The sequence below is a fragment of the Cetorhinus maximus genome, chromosome 5 (genome assembly GCF_964194155.1).
Source record: "Cetorhinus maximus chromosome 5, sCetMax3.hap1.1, whole genome shotgun sequence".
Taxonomy (NCBI): Eukaryota; Metazoa; Chordata; class Chondrichthyes; order Lamniformes; family Cetorhinidae; genus Cetorhinus; species Cetorhinus maximus.
The window spans coordinates 69,626,288-69,650,071 of NC_135883.1; the positions used below are offsets into that span (position 1 = coordinate 69,626,288).

A 23,784-nucleotide genomic window follows, 5' to 3' on the forward strand; every position below is an offset into this window, starting at 1 on the left:
TGCCTTTCCACATGACAGTTAATCCTATCTCTCAGGATTCATTTTACTAATTTGCTCACCACTGATGTAAGACTAACTGGCCTATAATTGTTTGGCATTTCCTTTGATCCCTTTTTAAACAATGGAACTACGTTTGCATTTCTCCAGTCCTCCGGTACCTCCCCTGTATCTAGTGAAGATTGGAAAATCATCCTCAGACCATCTGCTATCTCCGCCACGACTTACTTCAGCAGCCTCGGAAACAATCCATCTGGCCCTGGTGACTTATCAACTTTCAAGGATTTCAACCCTTCGAGTACTTCCTCTCTCTTTATGACTATCCCATCCAATATCTCGCAGTATTCCTCCTGGACTACTATATCTACACCCTCCCTTTCCTTTGTAAATGCGGAGACAAAATATTCATTCAAAACCCTTCCCACAGCCTCTGCATCTACACACAAGTTTCCATCTTCATCTCTGATAGGTCCCACTTTTTCTTTAACTAACCTTTTAGCATTAATGTATTGGTGAAACATCTTTGGTTTATCTTTAACTTTACTTGCTAATCTTCTTTCATGCCCTCTCTTTGATTTCCTTAATTACTTTGTCCCTGCACTTCCTATATTCGTCTAGGCTATCTGCAGTGCTTAGTTCTTTGTGCCTATCGTATGCTTTCTTTTTCTGTTTGATCTTCCCCTGTATTCCTCTAGACAACCAGGGGGGGTCTAGATTTGGCAGTACCACTCTTATTTTTGTAGGGGACATGACTACTTTGTACAATTAGGATCTCGCTTTTTAGTGCTTCCCACTGGTTTTCCACTGTTTTATCCTCTAGCAGTGCTGTCCAGTCCACCTCAGCCAAGTCCCTTCTCATTTCTGCAAAATTTGCCTTCCCCCAGTTCAAGACTTTTACTTTTGCCTTATCTCTGTCCTTTACCATGGTAATGCTAAATCCAACTGAATTGTGATCACTGTCCCCGATATGGTCGCCAACTGTCACTTCACCCACTTGCCCTTCTTCGTTCCCCAAGACCAGGTCTAGAATTGCATCTCCTCTCGTTGGGTTTGTCACTAATTGGTTGAAAAAATTTTCCTGGACACAATGCATGAATTTTTCTCCCTCAGTGCCCTTATATTGTTTGAATCCCAGTTGATATTAGGATAGTTGAAGTCTTCTACTATTATTGCCCTCTTGCTCTTACAAGCAGAAATTTGCCTACATATTTGTTCTTCTATCTCCCTTTCACTATTTGGGAGTCTGTAGTATACTCCCAATAGTGTGACTGCCCCTTTTTTATTTCCAAGCTCAATCCATAAAACCTCGTTTGTTGACCCATTTAGTATATCATCCCTTCTCACAACTAGAATTGATTCTTTAACCATCAGTGCTACCCCACCTCCTTTTTTATCTCCTACTCTATCGTGTCTGAAGACTCTATAACCAGGGATATTACGCTGCCAGTTTTGTCCCTCCTTTAGCCATGTCTCCGTTATAGCAATGACATCCTGCTGCCATGTGTCTACCTGTGCCCTTAACTCATCTACCTTGTTTGTAATGCTCCTTGCATTGAAGTATAAACAGATTAACCCCGTCAATTTCCTTTGCTGGACACTTTGTGAACTTTGCTTCTCCTGTAATTCCATGTCTATCACAACGTCCCTAGCTAATGTTCTACCTCCATTTTTCTGATCTGAATCTGACCGATCTGATCCTACTCCTGGGATCCCATCCTCCTGCCACACTAGTTTAAATACTCCCCAACAGAACTAGCAAAAGCCCCCGCAAGGACACTGGTCCCAGCTCTGCCTGGGTGCAGCCTGTCTGGTTTGTACAGGTCCCACCTTCCCCAGAACCAGTCCCAGTGCCTCAAGAATCTGAATCCCTTCCGGCTACACCATCTCTCCAGCCATGTGTTCATCTGGTCTATCCTCTTATTCCTGCTCTCGCTAGCACGTGGAATTGGGAGTAATCCTGAGATTACTATATTTGAGGTCCTGCATTTTAATTTATCTCCTAACTTCCTGTAATGAGCTTGCAGGTGCTCATCCCTTAGTTTACCTATGTCGTTGGTACCAATGTGTACCACGACCACTGGTTGCTTACCTTCCCTCCCCAGAATGTCCTGCAACCGCTCCGTGACATCCTGGACCCTGACACCATGGAGGCAACATACCATCCTTGATTCACGTTTGTGGCCACAGAAGCATCTGTCTGTGCCCCTATCACTATAGCCCTCCCACTTGTTTTCATCCCGCCCCTCTGAGCAGCAGAGCCATCCACAGTGTCTTGAACTAGGCTGTTGCTGCTTTCTCCTGAGAGGCCATCCCCCCCCCAACAGTATCCAAAGCGGTGTATCTGTTAGAGAGGGGGATGACCACAGGGGACTCCTGCACTACCTTCCTGAGTCTTTTACTGTTCCTGGTGGTCACCCATTCCCTTTCTGCCTGTGTAATCTTCACCTGCGGTGTGACCACCTCACTAAACGTGCTATCCACGACTTGCTCAGCATCACGGATGCTCCACACTGAGTCTACCCGCAGCTCCAGCTCCAAAATCTGGTTAGCTAGAAGCTGCATTTGGACACACCTTCTGCGCACATGGTCACCAGGGACGCTTCATTTCCCACATCCTGCAGGAGGAGCATATCACAGGTCTGAGTTCGCCTGCCATGACATCCCTCTCGATTAAGCTAGTTACTCCCTTAAAAAATACGCTAGCTCAGGGCCTTATTTAGGTTAGCTAGGAACCTTGTTTCTTGACTAATTATACTTGTACAGTACTACTCTATACTTTTTTTTAAGCTCTTACCTCAGTATTAAACAATGAATTACTTTAATAGATTTGAAAAAAAAACTCACCCGGATTTACTCACTAATCAACTGCTTTTTTAAAAATCCACTTTCAGAAGAGTGTCCCTCACAGGTTTGGTGCACTCCTGAAGGTACTGCCTCTCCCTCTCTTTTTTTTGGTTTGAGGAGGAGGGAGGGATGGAATGTAATGTAATGTTTGGGGCTATTCCGTTCTTTGACAGTGGGTCCTCCTTGATCCCCTTCTGAGTTGCGGTGACTGCGCTGACATCTCCCAGAATACTTCTCAGTCACTTCTCACTACCGCCCTATGCTGGATGCTCTTCCTCCTGTTGAGTGCAAGGGCCCTTCTCCTCGATCCCCTTCTGAGTTGCGGTGCTGTGCTGACTTCTCCCAGAATGCTTCTCAGTCACTTCTCACTACCGCCCTCTGTTGTATCCAACTCATATGCACTTAAAATAGTCTTTTTACCACATCATAGTCCACTGACATTTCTTCTGACAGTGAATCATAAAGCTCATGTGCTCTACCCACCAACCTGGATTGTAGCAATAATGTCTAGTTTTCCTCTGGCCATTTCATCTTTTTAGCTATCTTCTCAAATGAAATAAAGAACCCTTCCACATCTCTTTCCTCAAGCTTCGGAAGAGCTTGCACAAATTTAAACATTGCCGCGCTAGGTTTTAGGTTGAAGGTTTTCTCATCATCAGAACTTTCCTCAGCATCTAATGTCCCTTTTTTAAAATCCAGCTTTTTTAAGCAGGTACTCCATCTCTTTCCTTCATTCTCTTTCCTTTTCTAACTTCACCATCTCAAATTCTTTCTCTTGTCTTTTTTCTTTCTCCTGCCTTTTTTGTCAGTTCCCTCTGGATCGCCCTTTCTCTTTCCTTCTCTTTTTCTGCTGTCTCTAGTTCCAGTTTTTTTTCATATCCTTTTCGTTTGCCTCCAATTCAAGTTTCTTCAGTTCCTTGGCTTGTTCAAATTCAAGCCTCTTCATTTCTAACTGAAGTCTCATTACCTCCAGCTATGACTCTCTAGTGGCTGGTATCACTTCCAACTTCAAATGCTGTGCTATTACTCCAACTATGTCTGTTTTCTTTGCCCCTACAGGTAACCTCAAATGCAACTTATCCGCCAACACTGTTAACTTACCCTTAGATACTTTTTGTAACCCAACTAGAGTTATATTATCTACTTCCAAAAAAGTTTTAGCCATGGTTACAGCCATATTTTGCAGTCGCACCACTTTAAAAATTTATTACACCAACTCCTGAGTTCAAAGTGCTTCTCGTACTCGTAACCTTAATATTCACCAACTCTAAACCAATCAAGGAATTTCAAATATATCCCACAAGGAGCCCCCAATTTGTGTGCCAGGCGGATCAAATCCACGAGGGAAACCTGATCATGTGGTCACAACTGTTTTGCAATTTGTATTGTATTTCGAGACATGTGCTCTGAATTCAGAAGTAATAAGACTACCATTACTTCAAAGGTTTTTAGAAAATGAAATTAAACATTTATTAACAAAGGAAAAGATTTCAAGCACATACTACTATAATAACTACTATATTAATTCCTAAAACCCCCAATTAATCTGGCTCCCAGTTACACCTCCGTTAAGGCAACAGTAAAAACAAATAGGGCCGTAACTTCCGACTCGCATCGGAGTGATGGCCCGCAGAAATTAGAAGAAATAAATGCACACTCACCTGTTGATAATTGTGTGGCCATTTCTGTTCACTGGGGTCGCTTACAACAAAAGGATCCTCGCAGGCCCCAGAGAAGTCTAGATCCGGCATATTCAAGGAGGCCACGCCCCTTTTTTAAACAGCACTTGCTGCCATAAAGCAGGTAAGTTTAAAGGGCCAGGGAAATTGACAGGCCAGGGGAAGGTAAGTAGATAAGATTTGGGTGTTGGGGGTGCCGGTAGTGTCCCATGTTCAGGGGGGGATGTCCCGGACCTCAAGGTCCGAGGTGGAGTGTGTGGCAGGTGGGGTTGTCAGAGGCAGGGATGGGTGGAGTCCCATGGGGTCGGTCTGGGTCTTTATAATCGTTACCCAGAAATTAGAAGAGGTTTTAATTCTTCTAGGTAACTATTGGTATAACCCTGGTGGAACCATTGAAGTTTGCAATTTAAATCGCATTTTCGGATGGTTCCCAGTGCAGCGCAATTGTCCAGAGGAAGTTAGCACTTCTGGGCAATTGCCGTGCAAATCCTTGCTTGGGAACTTGCCAGAGGGGTTCCCCTGCGCATCTTTGGGGTACCCCCCAAATGGGGAGCGCGGAAGTTACAGACCACAGATTTAAACAGACCCAGGCAAAGCAACACAATACTCTGGATAGGAGAATTCAAAGTGAGTTTTCTCAGCTTCGGTTCCTGTAAACAGCAACTTGATGCACAGAGGCTGAAGGCTTTTTACACTTGTTAGATCTCAGAGTGCCTTCTCCTCTGACACATAGCCTCATCTCCTTTATATATGTTTCGCCCTTTTTAATACAAATTCCATTGTGCCGATATGTCTTTGGAACTTTACCTTTCTCATAATATAAATCTTTTCATAGTGTTCACATAATCAGTAGCCTTTAGGAAAAATAAACATACTGTTTGGCTTAGCTTCTTCTAGCTAGTTGTAACATCCTACCATCTCTTTGAAATTCAAACTACCCTAATTTATCTGAAAATGCAAATTTTCCTTACACCTCACATTCTAAAACTTCAGCCATGTTTACGTATTTAGCATTTCAAATCGAGCTTCTTGTTGATGACTCAAAGCCTCCAGACCAGCTGTTTCCAATTCAATTAAATCCCCCCCAAACACACACACACACACAACAGAAACTAATTCAAACCCCACTATTAACCTACCTTTACAATAAAACACAACAATATTATGAGAATTATTATATTTTCATGACAGCCCACTGGGAGCTAATCTTGCCAATCAACTTCCCATCCCACTCACCCCTCCCAGTTCTTAGCTTGTGGACGCTGCCAGTGGATCCGTTATCGCTGTCGTTCTCACACCGTCCTCCACTATGACCATTCGTGAAAAAGACTCTTGCTACCCAGCAGCTTATTGAGGATGACTGCATCAACATCACAGCCTTAATGGAAACCTGGCTGACAGGTGATGATACCTTCCCCTTTAATGAAGTTTTCACGACTTGCTATACCTTCCTCCACTTTTCCCATCTAAATTGCTATGGTGGTGGTGTGGTCCTCATCACCAAATCAAACCTTGGTCTTGTCCCCCTACTGCTCTGGCACCTTCTCCTCCTTTGAGCATCTCAGCTGGCTCCCACCAATTATCTCTCCTTTAAACCCACCCATCTAACACACCCAAGTTTCTGACTAACATATCCTCATTGCTTCTCTGACCCAGCCTCTGCACTGAGTGATTCCTCATCATCAGTGATTTCAACCTCAATCTCAACTCATCATGCTCTATCCCCTAACTTACAACCATTCTATCCTCCCTTTATCTCTCTGTCCTTATAAACTTCACAACATATTCACAGTCACCCCCTCATCTTACCATCTCATACAGCTTCTCCACTAATCTCACTGTGTATGAGGTAAGGCAGTTTCCTATTCTTTGATCGCTGTCTTGTACCCTCTCCACTCGCAGTCCCCTTCCCCCTACCAATCCCACATCCTTGTGTCCACCCTTGGAAAAAGCTCTCCCCAAGTCCCACAAGGGCATTTTCAACTGTCTAGCCTTAGACCCTCCATAACATTTCTGTCACTACTGATATGCTCAATCACACCTTCATTTCTATTTCTGATGTGTTTGTCCCCAAAGAGATTACTCTTTTACACTGGTGCCCATCCATTGGTAACGTCCTCATCCCCTTAAGTCCAAGGGATGTAGACTTGAACATTTATGGCAGACAACTGGTTTAGCTATTACTTCATGAGAGCTGGCTGGAACACAAAGCACTATTTGGTCCTACTTTCTCCTGCCAAGACAATTCTAGGATCATCCTGAATGCAAAGATAACCCAGCTTCTCTTCTCCATTACAAACCATTTTCTTAAACTTCTCTCTCCTACTTCCTCTAACTTCACTTTCAATGAGTGCAAGTTGTTCCTGGACTTTGTTGCTAAAATTCAAACATTCATTCAGCTGTCTCTGTGGCTTCTCTCCCTCCCCCAGCCCACCAAGCAAAACTTTCCCTGATGTACCACCATGTCCTAGCACTGAAAACATATTTTTCTAGTTCCTCTCCATCTCCCTCATCCCCTCATGAAATCTACATCCTCCTCCCCAATCTATCTTCCCACCAAACTAATGACCACCCAGCTGATTATGTTAATGGTTCCATCTTCTCAGGTATTGCCCCATCCCTTTCAAATCAATTGTACCATCCCTTTCTTCAAAACCTCTCAAATTACCACCACCTCAGAAAACACACCCTTGACCCCACATCTTTGCAAACTATCTCCAACCTCCCTTTTCTCTCCAAAGCCCTTGAATGTGTTGTCCCTACCCAAATTTCCACCCTTCTTTTTTGAAACTCAATGTTTGAACCCCTCCAAATCAGGCTTCCATTTCTGCCACTATACTGAAATAGCCCTTATCAAAGTCAAGGTTGATGCCCAGTATGACAGTGGCAGTGGTAAACTATCCTTTCTCATCTTAATCGACCTGTCTGCAGTCTCTGACACGGTTGACCACATCATCTTCCTCCAACACCTCTCCTCTCCTCCACTGTCCAACTGGGTGGGACTGTCCTCGCCTGTTTCCAGTCGTAACCAGAGAACCACCTGCAAATGCTTCTCTTCCCACTTCCTCATTATTACCTGTGAAGACCCCCAAGGATCTATCCTTGGTCCCCTTCTATTTCTCAGCCACATGCTGCCTCTTAGCAACATCATCGCAAGCACGTCATGTTCCATATGTAAACAAAACACAGATCTACATCACCATCAACTCTCTTGAACTCCCTCCACTGTCTTTGACCTTTCACACTGCTTGTTCAACATCCGGTCCCAGATGAGCATTAATTTTCCCTAACTAAATGTTAGGAAGGCTGAAGGCTCGTCTTCGGGCTCTGCCACAAACTCCATTCTTTGGCTACTGACTTCATCCCTCTCCTACCAGCTGTCTGAGGTTGAACCAGGTTGTTCGCAACCATGGCATACCATTTGACCTGGAGCTGAACTTTTGACCACATATTCACTCCATCACTTAGACTGCCTACATCCACCTATGTAACAATGCCTGTGTCCACCCTTTCCTCAGGTCATCTGCTCCTGAAGCCCTAATCTATTGCTTTGTTACCTCTAAGCTTGACTGTTTTAATGCTCTCTTGGCCAGCCTCCCATTTTTCACTCTGTATAAGCTTAAAGCCATTCAAAATTCTGATGCTCATATCCTAACTCACACCAAGTTCCATTGTGCATTAGTGCCTTGATTTTAAAATTCTCATCCTTGTTTTCAAATCCCTCCATAGCCTCCCTCAGCCCTACAACTATCCGAGATCTCTGTGCTCCTCTAATTCTGGTCTCTTACACATCCCCAATTTTAATCAATCCACTATTAGTGATCATGCCTTCAGATGTCTGGGCCCCAGATTTTGGAATTCCTTTCCCAAGCCTCTCAACCTTTCTCTGCTCTTTTAAGATGCTTGTTAATACCTATGTGTTTTACAACCTTAACGCTGCTACATTAATTCAACTTGTTGTTGTTTTAAGTTTATGGCTTTCAGTGGCTTAGGACAGAGACATCAGCATTTTAAAATTAATTACTATTTGTGTAGGGTGGAAATGCCAAGTCTGGCTAGATAAGCATTAGGGACATCGGGCTTCCGGGTGATAGAAGCATGGAGTAAGGCTACCCCACTGGGGGTGATGGAGGAGAGGTAGATAAAGAAGCCAGCAATCTTGGACACGTGGGAAGCAGTCATCCTGGTGGTGGAACAGATGTGAGGAAAGAGCATAGCAACATCGTCACATCCAGCAACACAATGAGATTCCATAATGCAGGCTTAGCCTCAAATGGCAGTCAGGGATGGTTGATGGAGCTACAGACAGAGGCATGGAGGAGTTGACGGAAACCAAGGCATCAAACTAAAGTTTTCCCTACGTTAAGCTGGAGGAAATTTTGAATTATTCAAGATTTAATTGGAGAATCGAGCAATGTCTGTGGAATCGAGAGGGAAGCCAGAAAGGTGAAGGCGGGTGTCATCAAGAACTCGATCCTAAGCTTCTAGATAATGCTATTAAATGCCAGCATATGGATGATGAGAGACAAAGATGAAATAGGGATCTTGGGTATATCATTTATGGCATGGAGAAACCACCGGAGGGTATGCAGTATAAATGACCTGTGAAGAATGGTACCATGAAGGTGTATTGTTGAGGAGAGATATCAGCCAAGACAAAACAATCAACAGTGTCGAAGGTAAGGGAGTTCGAGGAAGATGAGGAGAGACAGTGGACTACAGGATCAAGAGCTGTAATGTGTGACCTGATCCAGTATCGCTATGGAGGTTAAATGCTAACGGTAAGCATTTACTCAGTGCAGAGGCAGAAAGTGGACAGAAGGGTTTAGACAGAAGATAAACAAGCAGGATTTTAAAGAATCAGTGGGGAAGGTGCTAAAGGAGTGCAGTGATCAAAAAAGTGAATTTTAGGAATCACCATCAGAAATTCATGTATTAGATAATAACTGAAAAAAGGGTAAAATCAAGTTGTCAACCAGACTACGACTTTCTTTCCCCAAGCACCATTGCTTTCTCCCTACTGTGCCAGGAGCACCACTGGCCTCATCTTCCCTGCCAATGCAAACAAATTGCTGCAGGGATGGAACCTGGCTTTCTAGACAATTTTGCTGCTCTCCACCTCTCTCCCTGCTATTTCCTGAAACCATCGAAAGAAAAGTCGCTGAGGCCAAAAAAAATTTTGCAATCCTCTTTGGACTCTTCTGTCCCTTTTAAATCCTCAGCTGGCTCTTCTGGTCCTGCAGTAGCAGTGCTGTTATAGCATTGTTGGAATTTTGCATAAAAATGGTACAACTCAGTTTCAATTTCAACTTTGGTTCAGTCATAGCATTCTCAATTTTGAGTCAGTGGGTTCAAGCTCCACTCCAAAACACTAAGCACATAATCCAAGCCTGCAGTGCTTTAGTTTGCTCACGTGTAGCTTTCTCTATCTGAGCCACAAGACCACAGGTGCAAGCTCCACTCCAGGAACTTGAACATATCATCCAAGTATGCAGTGCTAAGGGATAGCTGCACTATCAGGGTACTGATTTTTCAATAACACCCAAAGCTGAGGCTGCTGCATACTGGGTGAGTGGGCATAGAGGGGGCATGGGTAAAACCTTTTAAACATACCTTTCAGAAGGTTCCCGAATCCAGACTATGGTTCACAAACCCTCTGAGGGGCCGAAAACCACAAGTCCTCAAGAAGCTGACCAGACTCCACGAAAATTATAGGGTGGTATGAGATGCCTAACCACACAATGTAACTGAACAGGTCAGAAATACAGGGTGTTTACTCGCTCCTCGAACTGCTGGCGCCAGGATTGGGGTTGGGAATCCTTAATTAGGTTCAGCCTACCATTTTTAGGGGCCTCAGGAATCAGTTCAACTCTGCAAAAATCTGGCCCAAGGTGTTCAGGAAAAATGAGGAAAGGAAGAATGGAGGAGGGGTTGCTATAATGAGTAAGAGGAATATTACAGTGCTGGAGAGAGATGATGTCCTGGAGGGGTAAAGCACTGAATCTATTTGTATCATATGGTTTAGGTTAGCCATGGATAAAGACATGGCGCACCCCCTAAGGTAAAAAGATTAGAGGGGGACCAATTTCAGTGGGGTGAGAACAGATCCAGCCCTTGTAAGTTGGAATCAAAGATTGGCAGGCAAAATTGTAATGGAACAATGGGCTACCTTTAAAGAGGAGATGATTCAGGTACAGTCAAGGCACATTTCCACAAGGGGGATAGATAGGGCAAACAAAGCCAGAGGTCCCTGGGTGACAAGAGATATCAAGAGTAAGGTGAAACAGAAAAAGAGGGGCATATGTCATATCAGGTTGATAATATAGGTGAGAACCAGATTGAATATAAAAAGTTTAGAGGCGAAGTGAAACGGGTAATCAGAGAGGCAAAAAGAGTATGGAGATTGGCAGCTAACATATGAGAGAATCCAAAAGTTTTCTATAAGCATTTAATTGTAAAAGGCAAGTAAGAGGAGGGGTGGGGCTGATTAGGGATCAAAAATGGGGATCTACACCTAGAGGCAGAGGGCATAGTTGAAGTACTAAATGGAAACTTTGTATTTGTCTTTATCAAGGAAGATGATGCTGAAAAAAGATCACAGTGAATGAGGAGGTCATTGAGATACTGGATGGGCTAAAAATTGATGAAGAAGAGATGTTAAAAAGGCTGGCTGTACTTAAAGGTGTTAAGTCACCAGGACCAGATGGGATGCATCCAAGGATGCTGAGGAAATTAAGGATAGAAATTGCGGGTCATAATCTTCCAATCTTCCTTCAATACGGCAGTGGTGCCAGAAGACTGGAGAATTGCAGGGGTTACACCCTTGTTTGAGAAAGGTGTAAAGGTAAACCCAGCAGCATCAAGCCAGTCAGTTTGGTGATGGGAAAGTGTTTAAGAGACGATAATCAGGTACAAAGTTAACGTTACTTGAACAAGTATGGATTAACTAGGGAACGAGAGTAAGGATTTGTTGACTCAGGTTTTTTTGAAGAGGTAACAGAGAGGATAAAGGAGGGTAAAGCAGTTAGTATGGTGTACATGGACTTCCAAAAGGCACTTGATAAAGTGCCACATAATAAACTTGCCAGAAGAGTTGAAGCCCTTGGAATAAAAGGGAAAGTAGCAACATGAATATGGAGTTGGCTGAGTGACAGACAGCAGTGGTGAATGGTTGCATTTTGGACTGGGGAAAGGTATACAGTGGGGTTCCCCAGGAGCAGTTACAAGGACCACTACTTTTCCTGACTTAGACTTAGGTACACAGGGCACAGTTTCAAAATTTGCAGATGACAAACTTGGAAGTATTGCAACTGTGAGGAGAAAAGTGATGGACTTCAAAAGGATATAAACAGCCTGGAGGAACAGGCAGACAAACGGCAGATGAAATTTAATGCAAGGAAGTGTGAAGCAGTACATTTTGGTCAGAAGAATGAGAAGCGATCATATATAATAAAGTATACAATTCTAAAGTATGTGCAGGAGCAGATGGACCTGGGGGTATATGTACACAAATCATTGAAGGTAACATAGTAGTTTAAGAAAACAGTTAATAAGGCATACAGGATCCTGAGCTTTATAAACAGAGGCATACAGGATCCTGAGCTTTATAAATAGAGGCATAGAGTACAAAAGCAAGGAAGTTATGGTGAATCTTTATAAAATGCTGCTTTGGTTTCAGCTTGAGTATTGAGTACAATTTTGGCACAACAGTTTAAGAACGATGTACAGGCATTATGAGAATTATGACCCAGGAATGAGACACATCAGTTACGTGGATAGATTGGTGAAGCCAGATATGCTCTCCTTAGTGAAGAGAAGGTTGGCAGGAGATTTGATAGGGGTGTTCAAAATCATAAAAGATCTGTACAGAGTAAATAAGGAGAAACTGTTCGCATTGGTGGAAGGGTTGAGAACCAGAGGACCCTGATTCTTTTGCCATTCACATTAAATCAAAGGTGACTTGAGGAAAAACCTTTTTACGCAGTGAGCGGTTAGAATCTGGAATGCACTACCTGAAAGTATGATTCAATCATAGCTTTCAAAAGGGAACTGGATAATTATCCGAAGAGAAAAAAATTGCAGAGCTTTGGGGAAATGTCAGGCGAGTGGGATTAGCTGAGTTGCTTTTGCAGAGAGCTGGCACAGAAGAACAGGTCAAATTGCCTACGTTGTAACCATTCTACATCCTCCTCTGGTTTTGGCAAAAATAGCAGATCCTTCAATGATACAAAAGAAACCTCATCCTAAATTACATTGTGTGTGATTTAAACACATGGACAGCACAAAGGTTAAAAAATAAGGTTCCTTTATTCCACTGACATCAGAACTGTATAAACTCAAGGGAAAGCTTAATCTCGAGGAACAAACTATGTACAGAGATTATTCACGTCCAAATCTCCAGATCTCTGCCCTATTCGCGGCCTCTGCTCCTCAATGCAGTGACTCGCCAAGCTTGATCTGCTGCTCTAGCTCCTGGCTTGCAGTCCTTCGCATTCTCTCTCTCTCTCTCTCTCTCTCTCTCTGAGGCTTCTCAGACTCAAGGGTGCTGCTAGTCAGTCTGACTAGGTCTCCAATTCCCCTTCCTGGCTCTTTAGCCACCCTCAGGGACTCCAAGCTTCTCTATTCATGGCCTTAGCTTCTGGCACACTGCCACTCAAGTCCTGGACTTGTCCTTGCTGCTTTCTCCCTCACCTCATGGCATCTGGGTCCACCCCTCAGTTTGTCAAAGACATTGCTCCCTGCAGAGGGGGGCCACAGGGCCGATCAGTGCCCCTGCTTGGTGCTCTTTCCCACCATCATAAACAATGCTGCCGGTGGCCACCTATATGAACAAGTTTTTAGTTCAGAGTTTTTAGTTTAATGATTTTATCTGTATAAAACTGAAAAAATATAATCTTTTTGTTTTTGATGCTTCTTTTGGTGCTCACACTTCAATTATTTGTAAATTTTTTTCTATTGTATCAAAGTTTACTGTTGGGAATTGCTGCTCCACAGGAAAGTGAAAATCACAGCACAATGATGCATCTCTTTAATCTACAATTACAGTCTTTGGAAAGATTATACAATATTTTAATTTGAAGATGAATGTACTTGTCCAGATATTAACAGGTAGAAGGTAACTGCCCTGTTCAAAAATGGATACTTATAAAAAAATGTAAATAACATACTTACAAATCTAAGCACTAATTTTTAAGTAGCAAAGCTACACTTCCTTGTGAAAACATTTCAGTTATGCTAACACTAATCCTATATCATATATATGATTTTCTAAGAGTACAGATTACTTCCCTTACATTTTTCTAAAGAAAAAGATTTTATTCTCTCATAATTTTTGTGCTTCAACTGGGTCAATAGCAGTAGGCAATTCTAAGTTCTAATTTTCAGAGCACCACTGTATCGCTATCATAGTAAGTGCCTTAAACTCTCAGTATGGTTTTGAATTTCAAATTGTAATTTTATTCTTAAACTACAATGCATAATTTAGAATCCAATGACTATTCATTCCAAATAAGACTGCTGTTCTCAAACACACAATATTTGAAAAGATGTTTTCATTCTCATTGCTGTCAGCTTATGGGAAAACCAGTTGCCTTTTACCGGCCCAATCACAGAAATCTATTTTGCTTTCTGATTACACTTAAACTTTAAAAAAGCAGAAGTATTTTGTAGATTTATATGGGTGCTTAGGGTATATTGTGCTCAAAATGCTCTTTACAGAGTTTTTTTTTGCAATTTCAATTTTTCAAAAAAACTGACATTTATCAACAGTACCTAAGAGTACAGCCCATGAATGTCTTGAGTTTAAACCCCAGACTACACTCCGTTAGCTAACCTTACTTGAGTAATGATAGAAATACTGCAAATGGTCTCCATGCAAATAAACTCAGTTCCAGTCCCTGATCATTATACAGCAACCCCTGTTGAAAATGCATGTGTACATGTTGGGCAAGGCCCCACAATAAACCTAGAGATAAAAACAAAAAACTACTGCGGATGCTGGAAATCCAAAACAAAAACAGAATTACCTGGAAAAACTCAGCAGGTCTGGCAGCATCGGTGGAGAAGAAAAGAGTTGACGTTTCGAGTCCTCATGACCCTTCAGCAGAACTGAGTAAAGTTAGGAGAGGGGTGAAATATAAGCTGGTTTAAGGTGGGGGGAGAGAAGTTGGGGGGGGTGGTAGTAGGGACAAGCAAGCAGTGATAGGAGCAGATAATCAAAATATGTCACAGACAAAGGAACAAAGAGGTGTTGAAGGTGGTGATATTATCTAAGAGAATGTGCTAATTAAGAATGGATGGCAGGACACTCAAGGTACAGCTCTAGTGGGGGTGGGGTGGAAAGACTGACAGGGCATTACAGTTATAGATTTAAAAATAATGGAAATAGGTGGGTATAGAAAAATCTATATAAATCATTGGAAAAAACAAAAGGGAGGGGGAAGAAACAGAAAGGGGGTGGGGATGGGGGAGGGAGTTCAAGATCTAAAGTCGTTGAATTCAATATTCAGTCCGGAAGGCTGTAAAGTGCCTAGTCGGAAGATGAGGTGCTGTTCCTCCAGTTTGCGTTGGGCTTCACTGGAACAATGCAGCAAGCCAAGGACAAACATGTGGGCAAGAGAGCAGGGTGGAGTGTTAAAATGGCAAGCGACAGGGAGGTTTGGGTTTTTCTTGCGGACACAATAAACCTACCTGCTGATATTGACTGTCTCAGTACAGGGTCACATATGAACGACATCCTTTTGAGCAAGGAACCTAAAGGACAACCAGCACTTATGGAACAATTATCACAGGAATGAGGGATGCAAAAAGGAGAAAATAGGTATAAAGAAGTGGCAAGAAAAGTAGTCTTAGAGCACAGGCACAGTCAGCCCTTAGTGCCTGTTGGCTCTTTGAAAGAGCTGTCCCATCTAGTTGCAGTAACTTGTATACAAACCATTCCTTCACAAGCCATGAACAATTTGTTAATGGTTATTTGAAATTTGAGAGATCTGTTAAGAGGATAAAATCATAGTTTTCTCATCGAGTACTAATGTCAGCTGGCCTGCAGCCAAATCTCAGTCAACGCCACTCTGTGCTTGAAGTTGCATAAGAAATGAGATAACCATCCCTTTTAATTTCCCTCCTTTCCTACATCCATCAACAATTTGTATTTATATAGCACCTTTCAGATAATAAAATGTCCCAAGGTATTTCACAGGGCATTATAAAAGCAAAATTTAACAACGAGCCACATAAGGAGATATCAAGACAGGGGACCAAAAGCTTGGTCAAAGAGGGAGGTTTTAAGGAGTGTCTTAAAGAAAAAAAAAGAACGGAAGAAAGGAAGAGAGGCAGAGAGAGGGATTTAAGAAGGGAATTCCAGAGCTGAGAGCCTAGGCAGCTGAAGGAACTGTCACATTCCCACAGAGACTGATAACTTTTAAAAAGAAATTTGAATTCCCAGTGGGCAACTTAATAGAACTTCATGACAAGGTTTCAGGGGTTAAGACTTTTGCTGTAACACACAAACTAAAGGCAACATTCATTAAACACTATTGCCAGGATTTTCCAGCCCCGCCTTGGTGGATGCAGCAGCCCAGCCAAAAGTCCATCGACTTTTGGTGGGATCAGAAAATCCCGCCTTATTTCAATAGGCAACTTCTACCCTAAACTACAGAAAAGATTCCATTTAACATTTAAATCTACCAAAAATCTCCCTCGATGGTTATTCCTTACTCTGGCCCTTAAGTGGACAATTCATTCTCCAGGAAGCAGTCCAAAATTATTCTTAGCTCCTTTTCCCTCTTCCAGCCAGATAACCTCTATTCCTTGAACTGACTTTCACAATGCGAGTTACCCCGAGATCTTTCCCTCTAGCCAAAGCTAGGAAAATCTTCTAGCTTTGTTTAAACCCTCACGACTTTGGTCTTTTCAATCTGAGCACGATCTACCCACATTCTTGCATTGTGAACATAGAGAGTTGCTTCCCCCATCTCTTGGCTCTTTCTCTCTTGGATTCTTGGAGATTGAACTTGTCTGTGAGGTTCAGCGATATTTTTAGGAAAGCCTGTAACCCGTCCCTGCAATGGCTTTCCATGGACTCTTGCCCGCTCAAAGCCCAGCGCCATAACAACGTGGATCACACTGGCCTTGTATTCATGTAGAAATGCTAATTAGCTATCCTTTAGACTCCCAACTAAATTCTATCTTGAAACTAAATAGATAGTTTCAAATATAACTGTTTACAAAGCACCTTCATAGGACTTTGGAGATTAACAGTCGATCCGCCATCGGCACAGATGCTTTGGTCATTGTTCACAGCCATAACCACCTTGCACCTTCTTCCCAGTAAAACAATCTGGGCCCCTCTTTAACTTTTCACAGCCAAGCACCCAGTCTTGGCGTTAGCAGAATTCAGAAGAGGTCACGTGATATAGGAACATAGGAAATGGACATGACCCTCTTCAGTTCTCCATTTTTCCCTAAATTACCCTACACAGTCCTAAAACATAACAATCCTATAAAACCTTGTATTTGTAACAGCACGGCCACCAATGACCGAATGATTAAAATCGGAGTTGCTCGTGAGGCCAGAATAAAAGAAGCACAGATATCATGGAGGGCTGTGGGGCTGGAGGAGATTACAGAAGTAGGGATGGGAGGTGCTGTGGAGAGATTTGAAAGCCAAGATAAGCGTTTTGAAATTGAGGTGTTGCTTAACTGAGATTCAATTAGGTCAGCACGAACAGAAATGAAGGGTGGAAAGCACTTGGTGCAAGTGTGACCATGGGCTGCAGTGTTTGGTAGACCTGAAGTTTATGGAGAATAGTACATGGGAAGTTGACCAGGAGTATATTAGAATAGCCAAGTCTAGGAGGTAACAAAGGCATGAATGACGGTTTCAGCAGCAGATAAGCTAAGGCAGGGGTGGAATTGGGTGATGCTATGGAGGTGAAAATAGGTTGTCTTAGTGATGGTACGGCTATGTGTTCGAAGCTCATCTCAGGGTCAGATATGACGCTAAGATTGTGAACCTTGGTTCAGCCTCCCTCAGGCAGTTGCTAGGGAGAGGGTTGGGTTCGGTGGCTTTGGCGCTGGGATCCGAAGGCAATGGCTTTGGTCTTCCCAATATTTGTTGGAGGAAATTTCTGCTCATCTAGTACTGGATGTTGGACAATCAGTTTAACAACTTAGAGCCAGTGAGGCGTCGAAAGAAGTAGTGGTGAGGTAGAGCTGGGTGTTTTTGTTTCTTTGTGTCATCAGCTTACATGTGAAACTGACATTGTGGTTCTCGGATGATGTCGCCGAAGGGAAGCATGTGGATGACAAGTAGGAAGGGACCAAAAAAGCAGGCTTAAGGCTGAATCAAAGAAAAATCCAATTCCTAAAGCTACTTCCAGTCAGCAGGGATGGCTTCCAGTTTTAGTTCCAGTAACTTCTTGGAGGAAGTGGTTAAAGTTAGCAGCTGTTTCAAGATTGGGAACTTGCCAATCATGTGTCATGCTAAAATAATAACTGGTTCAGTGGGCTTTAAGTATACATGGAGAAGAAATTACTGAAAAGACCATGGTTTTAAGATGATTCTTATATGACCATCCGTAGTTATCACAGTCAGCATTCTACATAGTAATTCTTACAAAACTGGAGTGAGAGCATTCAATGGAAGGCAAACTTCTAAAAAGTGCAATTTCAGTTATCAAGTCAATCATTGCACCAAATTACTTTGGAAATGAGGTCATGTGGCAGGTGCAGGAGACTACAGAGGCTATATTTCTTTGTTTGCACAAGTGCGTAAACTACTTAAATCCATTAACTTTAAAACACTAATCACAGATGGTTCAATTATCATGCTGAATATAAAACTGCACCATCTATGACCTTTCATGTATTTTTTTGGCATTGTGGCAACTTATCGGCGACAATATGATCTATTTATTACAGTTGTCATGAAGAGATTAATGTCTATAATGTTATTGGAAATTATTTTTTTAAATAGAGTTTAGTGGTATCTGTGTCTGTGTGTGTGTGTCTTAATTGGATTAAAGCCAGCTGGGTGTTTTGATGTGTAATAGTTTGAGATGTTAATTGGGTAAACAGTAAGGAGGATAAAAGGTTAAGTGTACATTTGCATTTGTTGAATAAAACATTCAAGAATGGGTGAAATCTTGTACCTAGCTGGGAGATGCCAAACAATGTGTTTATATTACTAATAAAGTTAGTGGGATGAAAATGTTATTGTTAGGAAATGTGACGTTAAAAGCCTAGGATACTATAGAAAATTTATATTCAAAGAGGAAGCTAGGTACAAAAAGAAAGGAGTTTGTGTGTGCAAGACAGAGGCATTTAAGATCTTAACCAGCCTATAAGCCAACAGCTGTGTCTGCAAAGGAACCAAATTGCAAGGAACCTCATTTTGAATTCGTAAGATCAAAAGTGCTTTGCCTGGTGTCTGTTTAAAGTCTATAGGTCACTGTTGCCTTGGTGAAGATTTACCTGAGAGTGATTAATTTCAGGAGTTGTTTAAAAGTTATCATAGTAATTTGTAGACAGGTGTATGTGTTTAATTTGTTGTTAAGTTAATAAATGTTTAATTTAGTTTGATATAAAAACCCTCGAGGCCTGGTGGTCTTATTCTAGAATTCAGACCATCTCAAACATACCAATTGAAAATATAGTTTATGACAGTTGTTCAAGTTTCCCTCTGAGATTTAAACAACTCAGCCTTGACAGACTGCTGTGTCATAACACAGTTCACTTTGAAACAGGCTCTGCAATGAGTGTCATAATGCATGTAATTACATAATAATTAATGAAATATTGTTTAATGGCACTACAATGAAAATATTAAAGGTGGAAATATTAACACCCATATAACTAACTAGCTCCATAAGTATTGCCACCAACTACCGTACTAGACTAACCTGGTTCATCATTCTACCAACTACATAATACATGAAAGTTAAGGAAATTATACAATTCTGTTATTTTAAAAATTAATGAAATATAGAAGCAATAAAAGTGGCAGGTGTAAAAGATAAATGGGAATCATAATAACAAAAGTAAGAAAATACAGCCCCGAGTACGTGCGTGCTTATATTAATAGAGAAAATTATCTTTTTGAAAAGTTAAGCACTAATCTCTGCTAAAATACAGAATGGTTTCCCCCATCCCCCGATGGCGTAGTGAACTTATGTGGCAAGTAGCTGAATTGTAAAGACCAGAAGGTCCCAATTCAAGCCCTGGGTTGGACCAAGCTGGCTCATCTTAAACAAATTGTTGAGAAGGTCGTTTGCAATTAGTCTGCACCCGCAGGGTAAGGGTGGGGGAAATCAGCAGTCACCTATTTGATGTGGATAAAGACCAGGTCCTTAACGCAGCTCGACCTCGGGAGCCTGATGCAGAGACTGGACGGGAATAGGGTGTGGTTAAAGGGGAGAAAAGAGCATTGCCGGGCCACACACGCGGATAGCCAACGTTAAGCACGTTCTCAAGTAAATTAAATAAAAACGACCGACAACATCAGAGCCCGGTCTCTATTATCAACTATACCTCTTTTCTGCGGGTGTTGCTCCCGAGGCCCAGGATCGCTGCTGGAGGCGGATCTCGGCCGATAGGCGAAGGCCGACGATTTGGGGATAACGTCCATCCCAGCGAACATCCTCAATTGAAACGGCCAAACCGCGGACTAAGAGCATCCGGTAACCTCGCTCCCGCGCGCCGCAGTTTCGTTCGATTCCAATTCGTGCGCGTTCCGTCCGCTCCACTCTAACGGTTTCCCCCGCGCACTGTTGTCTATTCGATTTGACGGTCGCGCGCGCTCTCCGCGCGATGCTGTCCGTTAGATTTGATTGTTGCGCGTTGTGCCCGCGTGACTCTACCGGCTGCCGAAACCCTCAAGCACTGCACAGACGAACGGAGACAGCGATGTGGAGTCCCCTCAGCCTCCTGTACCAAGGAGTCCGTTCCTTACAGAGGTTTAGGGAAGTGAGGGAATCAATCTGAGCTTTTTTAAAAAAAAATGTAATCGCGGCTTTATTGTTAAAGCTTCAAAAAAACGGTTATTAAGTTTTAGATTTAAATACGCCAGATTTGTTTTCTATAACGGTTTTGATGAAAGGTCATCAACCTGAAACATTGAGATAAAAACAAAAAAATACTGCGGATGCTGGAAATCCAAAACAAAAACAGAATTACCTGGAAAAACTCAGCAGGTCTGGCAGCATCGGTGGAGAAGAAAAGAGTCGACGTTTCGAGTCCACATGACCCTTCAACAGAACTGAATATAGTTAGGAGAGGGCCCAAACACTCCTTTCAAGTGAAGCAGCATTTCACCTGCATTTCCCCTAACTTAGTCTACTGCATTCATTGCTCCCAATGCGGTCTCCTCTACATTGGAGAGACCAAACGCAAACTGGGCGACCGCTTTGCAGAACACCTGCGGTCTGTCCGCAAGAAAGACCCAAACCTCCCTGTCGCTTGCCATTTTAACACTCCACCCTGCTCTCTTGCCCACATGTCTGTCCTTGGCTTGCTGCATTGTTCCAGTGAAGCCCAACGCAAACTGGAGGAACAGCACCTCATCTTCCAACTAGGCACTTTACAGCCTTCCGGGCTGAATATTGAATTCAACAACTTTAGATCTTAAACTCCCTCCCCCCATCCCCACCCCGTTTCTTCCCCCTCCCTTTTGTTTTTTTCAATAATTTATATAGATTTTTCTTTTCCCACCTATTTCCATTATTTTTAAATCTACAACTAATACCTTGTCAGTCTTTCCACCCCACCCCCACTAGAGCTGTACCTTGAGTGTCCTGCCATCCATTCTTAATTAGCACTTTTCTTAGATAATATCACCACCTTCAACACCTCTTTGATCCTTTTGTCTGTGACATCTTTTCATTATCTGCTCCTATCACTGCTTGCTTGTCCCTACAACCACCCTACCCTCAACTTCTCTCCCCCCGCCCCCCCACCTTAAACCAGCTTATATTTCACCCCTCTCCTAACTATACTCAGTTCTGTTGAAGGGTCATGTGGACTCAAAACGTCGACTCTTTTGTCCACCGATGCTGCCAGACCTGTTGAGTTTTTCCAGGTAATTCTGTTTTTGTTTTGAACCTGAAACATTAATTCTTTCTCTCTCTTCACAAGTGCTGCTTCTCGTGTTGAAGGTTTCCAACATTTTTTGTTTTTATTTGTTCTGAATAATTTTGAGCATTTTGTACTGCTCCGTTTTTATTCGTTATTTACCCTTCAAATAGCAATTGGATTATATATTATCCTATTGACAAATAAATCTCATCATTACTTTAACCTGAATATATTGATTGAACAATGTGGTTTTTGCTTAGTGAGTTTCTGAAAGGATGGTGTAGGTAGGTTCGATACCATCTCTCAAATGGGAATTGAATAAATACTAAAACAACGAATTTAAAAATTTGAGCAAGTTTACAAACAATTTGAGCAACAGGTGAAGTTAGCTGTTTCATGCTGATACCATGTATTGGCAACACAAATGGTGTTTTCCACTAACCTGATGCTTCTATCAAGCTAAAATGGCATTCTACCTACCACACAAATCAGTAACATATCTGAATTTCTGTGCCAGTGCGATGCCAGGTATGTAGGCCATATGTCCCAACGACGGCAGATCCTGTCAAACAGCATGTTCCTTCGACTGTTCACAATAGGCAGAATACACGCCCTACTCAATCAGCCCAAGTTTGCAAAACTTGGAACATAATGTTGCATGTTAGATGCGATTCCACAATTGGACAGAATTTACTGAACAATCCCGAGTCTGCTAAGAATTACACTAATAACCAATTTAAAATATCAGTCCGCTTGCAATGTAGCTCATTTACGCTTGCGAGAAGCTCAATATATTCATATGCAGGGACCTGTCCTCTGCAGGCAAAAGGAACATGTCCAGACATTGCACCTTTTTTGAATAAACAAAAGCAGCGATTGTGGGGGGGGGGGGCCAAGGCTCTCTGGTGCATTTACCACGGCAACATCGCAATCAATCAGAGCTGACTTGCCAATCAGTCAGTGCCCCTTATCTCATGCTGCATAAATTGTTCCGTTTGAAATTTGGCATTCTTGCATCTGCCCTGATGAGTGCAAGATGAAAGGCTTCAACAACATGTCTTTTTTTTCCCAGCAATATTCAAGTTCTGTACGACTACCTGATATTTACAAGGCTTTCAGGAAATAATGGGCGAGTGGAACTAATTGGATGGATATTTCATAAAGCAACACATAGACACAGTTATCTGAATGCCATCTTTTTTTTCTGTTGCTGTAAGATTCCATGATCCTTTAATCCATTGGCCATCCAACTGATTTCCAGTGCCGTATACCATAATTGGGAGCTCAAGCGTTAGCCTGGTGGAACACTATCCCATTCTGTTCCCTCGCCTCTGGTTCAATTCCCCTCCCTGGCTAATGCTTCAGGCTGAACAAGATCTTGTACAACCCTGGCAAGCTTCTTGAACTTCAGCTGGGCTTCTGACCCTATATCCCCTCTAACACTAAGACCGCCCATTTGCGCCCTTGCCCAAGTTTGTTTACTGCTGAAACATAGAAAATAGGAGCAGGAGTAGGCCATTCGGCCCTTTGAGCCTGCTCCGCCATTCATTATGATCATGGCTGATCATCCAACTCAATAGCCTGCTCCCGTTTTCTCCCCATATCCTTTGATCCCTTTCTCCCCAAGAGCTATATCCAACTCCTTCTTGAAAACATACAATGTTTTGGCCTCAACTACTTTCTGTGGTAGCGAATTCCACAGGCTCACCACTCTCTGGGTGAAGAAATTTCTCCTCATCTCAGTCCTAAATGGTCTACCCCGTATCCTCAGACTGTGACCCCTGGTTCTGGACCCTCCCACAATCGGGAACATCCTGCATCTACCCTGTCTAGTCCTGTTAGAATTTTATAGGTTTCTATGAGATCCCCCCTCATTCTTTTGAACTCCAGCGAATATAATCCTAACCAACTCAATCTCTCCTCATATGTCAGTGCTGCCACCCCAGGAATCAGTCTGATAAACCTTTGCTGCACTCCCTCTATAGCAAGAACATCCTCAGATAAGGAGACCAAAACTGCACCCAATATTCCAGGTGTGGTCTCACCAAGGCCCTGTATAATTGCAGCAAGACAACCCTGCTCCTGTACTCGAATCCTCTCGCTATGAAGGCCAGCATACCATTTGCCTTCTTTACCACCTGCTGCACCTGCATGCTTACCTTCAGTGACTGGTGTACGAGGACACCCAGATCTC

General features: G+C 42.6%; 1 protein-coding gene across 2 annotated transcripts in view; it reads right to left on the reverse strand.

Moving 5' to 3' along the window:
• The window catches only part of disc1 (DISC1 scaffold protein), a 186,870-nt gene extending 166,528 nt beyond the window's left edge, over positions 1 to 20,342 (reverse strand). The window contains exons 1-2 of one of the 2 annotated variants that reach the window (XR_013576609.1): positions 20,049 to 20,342; positions 15,210 to 15,272 (exon numbers count right to left, since the gene is read on the reverse strand). Coding sequence is in view for 1 of the 2 variants with exons in the window: in XM_078541966.1 (XP_078398092.1) it covers positions 20,049 to 20,157 (109 nt within the window). In the remaining variant the exon portion in view is untranslated. The remainder of the gene's footprint in view (positions 1 to 15,209; positions 15,273 to 20,048) is intronic. The other variant, XM_078541966.1, reaches the window with a different exon arrangement.
• Between the last annotated feature and the right edge of the window lie 3,442 nt (positions 20,343 to 23,784).